At 48.6% G+C, this 6,085-nt stretch overlaps 1 protein-coding gene across 1 annotated transcript; it reads left to right on the plus strand.

Annotated features, from left to right (window-relative positions):
* Positions 1 to 682: 682 nt before the first annotated feature.
* On the plus strand, positions 683 to 4,967 carry LOC115157346 (protocadherin-8-like). Its single transcript, XM_029705520.1, has 3 exons — positions 683 to 3,480; positions 3,717 to 3,951; positions 4,094 to 4,967. Exons 1-3 carry the CDS (start codon positions 1,063 to 1,065, stop codon positions 4,459 to 4,461), a joined length of 3,021 nt encoding a protein of 1,006 aa, XP_029561380.1. The 5' UTR covers positions 683 to 1,062; the 3' UTR covers positions 4,462 to 4,967.
* Positions 4,968 to 6,085: the final 1,118 nt, after the last annotated feature.

Genomic DNA, 6,085 nt, shown 5'->3' on the forward strand with positions numbered 1-6,085 from the left:
AATCAACAGCTCTACACAGCTCTTGGTGAATAGAGTTACGGAATTATGAATGACAATAACATAGCCATGCACATTGGACAACCATCACAGAAAACTGGTGCTTGTTGGGTTCATATTCCTATATCTCATACATTTATTAAACCTTTTTTGGTGCAATTTTTTCGTGTAGGTCTATATTACACGTTTTCATTTACAGGCCCACACTGTGGTAGCCTACCCTTTCTTCAGGATTATTGGGTGGGAGGTGCTGCTGACAAACGAATGTGTCCTCTATAAGGGTTTAGGGGCTCTTTGGGTTGTTGGGACAGGCCTATGTAATACCATTTCCCCTAATAATTGGTCCTTTAGGAGAAGGGATGCATAGGCTTCTGTTCAGAGCTTCCCAACCAAACGTATCAATATTCTGGTGAAGAAACTGATAATGCATCGATAGTCCAATGATCCAATACGTTTTAGGCTGTCTTAGAGGAGAGAGCAATAGAACAGGTCCTATAGCATATGTCCATAATGACGAATGGTTTTCTTTATAGGCTACTGTAGGCTAGCTACTGTCTGGTACCCGAGTGCTTTGTCCTCTAGCTCAGGGGCACTGCGCATCTTGTCTGTTCTCCACGTGTGTTTGTGCGCAGACTCATTTAACAGACCAACCAACATAAACAAGCAACGGAAACTAAACATTTTAAATCAAGCCGAACGTTTAGCCCACCTATCTGTGCCAAGTTTCTCCACACAGTCCAGGAATCTCTAAGCAGGTTTAGAGGTCTTTTAGAAGTCCCCTTTCCGTTTTCAATGCGTGGATTGGTCACAGTGAAGCTCATTTGCATGCGCCGCCCATATAAATCATCCCACTGCAGCCCTCGCGCTGGGAGAGCAAACCTCGGAGTGCAAAGCAGAGTGAGCGCGGTCTAAAACTAAGGGATTATTATCACAGCATCCTAATAAGAAAACTGGCGTGCCCAACGAGAGAGGGCGAAATTCAACTTGATAAGTGCTTTTGTTTGAATAAATAGTTGAGTTAAGTGCAGCCAGTTGAGTGGATTTTAGTTGTGTTGAATCGGCAGAATGGGTATGAGAGGGTGGAACTGGTGGGTGCTGGTGGGCATCCCACTGGCTGTCCTGCCCACTCTCACGCAGGGAAAGACAGTGAAGTACGAGACATTTGAGGAAGACGCCCCGGCCACTGTCATTGGAAACTTGGCCAAGGACATTTCATCCAGCCCCTCCTCCAGCTCCAAGACAAATTTCCGGATGATGAAACAGTTCAACTCGTCTTTTATCCGTTTGAGGGAGAGCGACGGACAGCTGACTATCGGAGAGAGAATTGACAGAGAGAGAATCTGTAAACACACCCTTCACTGCCTCGTCGCCTTTGATGTGGTCAGCTTCTCCAAAGAGCAGTTCAAACTCATCCACGTCGAGGTAGAGGTCAAGGACATCAACGACAATTCCCCCGAGTTTCCACGGAAAGAATCGAGTCTGGAGATCTCCGAAAACACAGCGGTGGGCACGCGGATCCCGTTAGACTTCGCTGTGGATGAAGATGTGGGGTTGAATTACATCCAGAGCTACCAGATCTCCGTTAACAGTCACTTCACCATAGACGTGCTCAGCAGAGCCGACGGGGTTAAATATGCGGAGCTCGTGCTCATGAAGGAGCTGGACCGTGAGACACAGGCTTCCTATGCGCTCGAGCTGGTTGCTATGGACGGCGGCAACCCGTCCCGCACGGGATCCACGCGCATCAACATTAAGGTGAAAGACTACAATGACAACAGCCCCGTGTTCGACAGGAGCAGTTTCACAGTGGACCTCCCTGAGGACGCACCAGTAGGGTTTCTCTTACTGGACCTGAACGCAGAAGACCCGGATGAGGGGCTGAATGGGGAGGTGGTGTATGGTTTTGGTCACCAGGTGCCATCCGAGATAAGACAACTTTTCAGAGTGGACCGCAAAACGGGACGGCTCACCCTCGAGAGCCCCATTGACTTTGAGAGCAAGAAAACGTACGAATTCGACGTCCAGGCGACTGACCTGGGTCTGAACCCAAGCCCGGCCATCTGTAAGATAGTGGTGCGGGTCCAGGACGTTAACGACAACGCGCCAGAGATCTCCATCACTCCTATGACGTCCATCACGGCTGGAATTGCCTATATCACGGAGGCTGCATCGCGCGAGAGTTTTGTGGCGCTGGTCAGCACCTCTGACATGGACTCTGGTGCTAACGGACAGGTGCACTGTACGCTCTATGGCCACGACCACTTCAGGCTGCAGCAGGCGTACGAGGACAGCTTCATGATAGTGAGTACGAGCCCGTTGGACCGGGAGAAGATCCCTGAGTATAATCTAACAGTGGTGGCAGAGGACTTGGGCTCCCCACCGTTCAGAACCATCACCCAGTACACCATCCGGTTGATGGACGAGAATGACAATGCCCCTGTGTTCAGTAAATCGGTGTATGAAGTGGCTGTGGAGGAGAATAACGCCCCGGGGGCCTACATCACCACTGTGGTCGCCAGGGACATGGACTTGGGACAGAACGGGAAGGTGATCTACAAGCTCACTGACACCTACATCATGGGCTCCCCGGTGTCTACGTTTGTCTCACTGGACCCCGCGAGCGGCTCCATTTACGCACTCAGGAGCTTCAACTATGAAGTCATGAAACAGCTCCAACTCTGCATCACAGCCAGCGACGGCGGGTCCCCGCCCCTCACCGGAACCGCAAGCATTCATGTCAGGATAGTGGACCAGAATGACAACGCACCTGTCATCAACCAGCCCGCACTAAATAATGGTTCCTCTGAGATTCTGCTGCCCTGGGACGCGCCCTCGGGCTACGTCATCACCCGGGTGGAGGCGCGAGATGCTGATGAGGGCGTGAACGCAGAGCTGTCCTACAGACTGGCCTCTGGAGAGGGTTCCATGTTCTCCGTTAACAAAGCCACCGGGGAGGTCTACCTCAACCGCGAGCTCAGCCACGACGTGGACGAGACCCTGCGCATGACCGTCACGGTGAGTGACAACGGGAGACCTGCGCTCACCGCCACCGCCACGCTTCATTTCCTCATCATTGTGGGCGCCCCGCCGAGCGACAGGACAGTGTACTGGGCAGGCAGCGGGGAGGCGGGGGAGCACGCACAGTGGGACCTGTCAGTGGTGATTATTGTCGTTCTGGCGGGGAGCTGCACGCTCCTGCTGTTAGCAATCATCCTCATTGCCACCACCTGCAACCGGCGGAAACGGGACAAGACTGGAGATGACACCGACTCGTATGGGGAGAAGGAGATCCTGGAAAGGGGCAAGAACATCAGCGACAATCCACTGCTGCCGCTCCATGGAACCGTGGGAGGGTTTGAAGCTCACACCTTCTCTAGCCAGCCCGGGTTTACTGGGACACACACTGGCAGCAGCGACCTGTGCTCCACCTCTGAGGATGGGAGAGAGGCACCATGTGTCTACGAACCGGACAGCAAACCCAAGGTGAGATGCTGTTTTTAATCTAGGCCTACTACCCCCCTTTGTCTGTCTGTCTCTCTCTCGCTCTCTCTCTCGCTCTCTCTCTCTCTCTCTCTCTCCCTCTTTGTCTCTCTCTCGCTCTCTCTCTCGCTCTCTCTCTCTCTCTCTTTCTCTGTGCTCTCAGCCACATACAGTGCTATTGTATTGTGTTGCTGTCCATGGTGCTGAACTATGTGTGTGTTTCTCTCTCTGCTCCACAGGGCTACTCCACTCTGCCCGGCTACGGTAACAGCTACAATAACGGTAAAGAGGCAGTCAGACCAATCACAATCTGGAAGGGCAACTCCTACACCACCATTTCCGCGAGAGACCCCGCGTTCAGCGGGAAGGACAGCGGGAAAGGCGACAGTGACTTTAACGACAGTGACAGTGACATCAGTGGCACCGACCTGAAGAAGGAGGGGGTACCGGTACACCCCATGGGCTGTCACAGTGGTAAGAGACATGATATTTCTTTATCATCATAACCATTATAGTCATTTGAATGAAATCAGTGTGTATGGAATTTTGCTTTTGTGTTTGGTCACACAAGTAGCCTAACCTCTTCCCCTCCCTCCTCTCTCTCTCTCTTTCTCAGGTCTATGGGCATGTACCAGTGAGTGTAAGGTTCTGGGCCACTCTGACCGCTGCTGGAGCCCCTCGGCTGTCCGTGCTCACATTGGTCCCTCACTCGTTCCCACCCCCACCAGCCAGACTGTCTCCTCCTTCAACAGCCTTTCCAAGACTGCCTCGCTGCCCAGGGACTCGCTCCGGAGGGATAACTATTACCAGGCGCACATCCCCAAAACAACGGGCCTGCAGAGCGTGTATGAGAAGGTGCTACATAAGGAATATGACTATGTCCTGGTCACTCCTCCCAGATCCTTGAGAGTTCAGGAGATTAGTGAAATCACTATCCCAGTCTATGGTCCGACCACGACACGGTGTCCCAGCAATGAAGTCTAAAAAATAACCTAATTCACAGAGTTCCAAAAATCGGTTTAATTGATAAAACCATGTCAATGAGAATCACATGTTGCTTACAAATGTATGAGATTATTGTTGGAAGAATATGTAAATTAGTTTATATATCCAAAATAATATTTGTGTATTTTGCATTTTTAAGTGTTTCATTGTAAAAGTCACATTTGGAGTTTATATCCAATCACTTTAAAGACTTTGTTGGACATACTGTGTAATTTCTGCAAGGACTGTATATAAAGAGTTTATTTTTTATAAAAATCATAATTAAAAATCGAAGATGTGTACATATTAATTGTAATTATACTCGATTCTAAGGCATGACTTCTATTTAAATGGCCCAGAAACCACGGTTTTAGGCTGGAGACCCAATGTATCAAGTTGATAATTATGTATGAATTTATTTGAATGCAATAATGTAATAATTGTTTAGATTTTGTATCACGATATTCGAAAGAAAATAAACATTGAAATACTGTTTTGCAACCTTAGTAAACTTGTCCCACATGACTTCTGTTCACTCCTGCATTAGCCTATTTGTGCAAGTCATGCTGCTCTTGGTTTCAGAAGAATAAGGGAGCTAAATAAAATGGGCTTCTATATTATTACATAGAGGCATAATCCTTCGTCAAGGCATTATGCCCCTTCTGACAATGAAATTAATTGCCCTCGTCTATTCTGCAATTTGGAGACGAGAGGTGTCGCTATTGTAAAAGCTGTGCGCTCAGTAGTTGACATTCAGTGAGTGACAGGACAGTTCAGGAGTGAGGGATGAAATAGCACCTAAAAGTGAATACAAAATACGAACCCCGCCTACTCGTCTCATTCACATTTGATTGAAGATTGACTTTGACTGCTGACAACAAAACGATATGGCCGTCTAGCCAATGTGCTCGCTAGAGGCAAAAAAATTGTAACCAATCAAGCTAATCAATCAGATTAAAATTTAACTGAATCCTCTGCACATATAGTCTCCATGAGTTACTTTCTCTGTCTAAAGAGTCTAATAGAGTCTGTGGACCACATCAAGGCGTAGAATCATAATCAGCTGCGCACACATACTCAATCAACATGCACGTTGCCAAATGCGCGCCGATGTGTAAAAGCGCCCTTGGTGCATTTGGATAGGGAACTGTTTACGCATCGATTGACTATCGCCTATAACCACATGGTGTAATGAATATGTTTGGTAATAAAAACATGTAATGATGGCTCAATCAGTGCACATAAGCATTCCGGAGGGGATTTGTTCCCATGGATCTTGCCTTAGTGGCAGAAATATGGTATCGTCAGTTTGAGACAGGACGACACACTCCACAGGATCCACCGCTGACTTTAGGCAACGTTAGAACTGAGCGAGAAAGAGAGAGAGAAAAAGAGAGAGAGAAAGAGAGAGAGAGATAGAGCGACTACTGTAAGAGCAGCTCAGGTATCCCATCTGACTGAACGCATTGTATGTTCCAGGGTGATTTAAGGAAAGGCTTCCTTCTGCCTTTAGATCCGCTGTGCACGTTCACGTTTGTGTTCCACCTACAGAACAAGGCGCGGTCCCGTCTGGATTAGGACTAGAGAAATAGTGCATCATATGTGCCTGTCAAATGTAAATACA

This window comes from Salmo trutta, chromosome 21 (genome assembly GCF_901001165.1).
Source record: "Salmo trutta chromosome 21, fSalTru1.1, whole genome shotgun sequence".
Classification (NCBI taxonomy): Eukaryota; Metazoa; Chordata; class Actinopteri; order Salmoniformes; family Salmonidae; genus Salmo; species Salmo trutta.

What these genes read in the sequence shown, in the direction of transcription:
- LOC115157346 (XM_029705520.1), top strand. Translation starts at nt 1,063, where the DNA reads ATGGGTATGAGAGGGTGGAACTGGTGGGTGCTGGTGGGCATCCCACTG. An exon ending in AACCGGACAGCAAACCCAAG is followed by an intron (nt 3,481 to 3,716) that starts GTGAGATGCTGT and finishes TCTGCTCCACAG; the next exon opens with GGCTACTCCACTCTGCCCGG. An exon ending in CCCCATGGGCTGTCACAGTG is followed by an intron (nt 3,952 to 4,093) that starts GTAAGAGACATG and finishes TCTCTTTCTCAG; the next exon opens with GTCTATGGGCATGTACCAGT.